General features: G+C 61.2%; 1 protein-coding gene across 1 annotated transcript in view; it reads left to right on the forward strand.

Moving 5' to 3' along the window:
• The first annotated feature begins 304 nt into the window (after positions 1-304).
• TMEM125 (transmembrane protein 125) overlaps positions 305-526 on the forward strand; it is an 889-nt gene continuing 667 nt past the window's right edge. Inside the window, 2 exon segments of the mRNA XM_010290113.1 lie at positions 305-520; positions 523-526. The exon segment at positions 523-526 is cut by the window's right edge and continues 98 nt beyond it. Coding sequence (XP_010288415.1) covers positions 305-520; positions 523-526 — 220 coding nt within the window.

Raw genomic sequence — 526 nt, forward strand, 5'->3', positions numbered from 1 at the left:
CACGGAAAAGGAAGAACACAGCCCTGGTCGTTCCCTTACGATACTGCGCTGGGGATGCTCCACCATGTCCAGCAGCTCTGCCTGGGGGGTGGGCTCAGCCCCAGCACACGGACCATAACTCTCCAGGTGGCACTGCTGCAGAAGGGAGCTCCTCCATGCTCTGAAGAACAAGACAGAGGTGTCCCTGCTTGAGAAATGCATCTACCTTCACAACCATTCCTGCCGTGACGTCCCACTTCGTTGTAAGGATCTAGGTTCACCTGTGCAACCACCACGCCGTGCCCTCCCCACCCAGCTGCCCACCATGCCAGAGCTGGCAGAGCTGAGCACCCCCCGCACCCCTGCAGACGCGGACCACATCCAGAGGAACATCCTGGAGGAGCACGTGGAGCTCTGGTGGTTCCAGGACCCCAAGAAGTCCATCCTGTGCTACGGGATGGCTGTGGCACTGATCCTGGCCTGCGGGATTGGGGGCATCATCCTGCTGTATAGCACGAGCAGCCGGTCTGGAGAGTGGCGGGGGGGG

This window comes from Phaethon lepturus, unplaced genomic scaffold, assembly GCF_000687285.1.
Source record: "Phaethon lepturus isolate BGI_N335 unplaced genomic scaffold, ASM68728v1 scaffold28446, whole genome shotgun sequence".
Classification (NCBI taxonomy): domain Eukaryota; kingdom Metazoa; phylum Chordata; class Aves; order Phaethontiformes; family Phaethontidae; genus Phaethon; species Phaethon lepturus.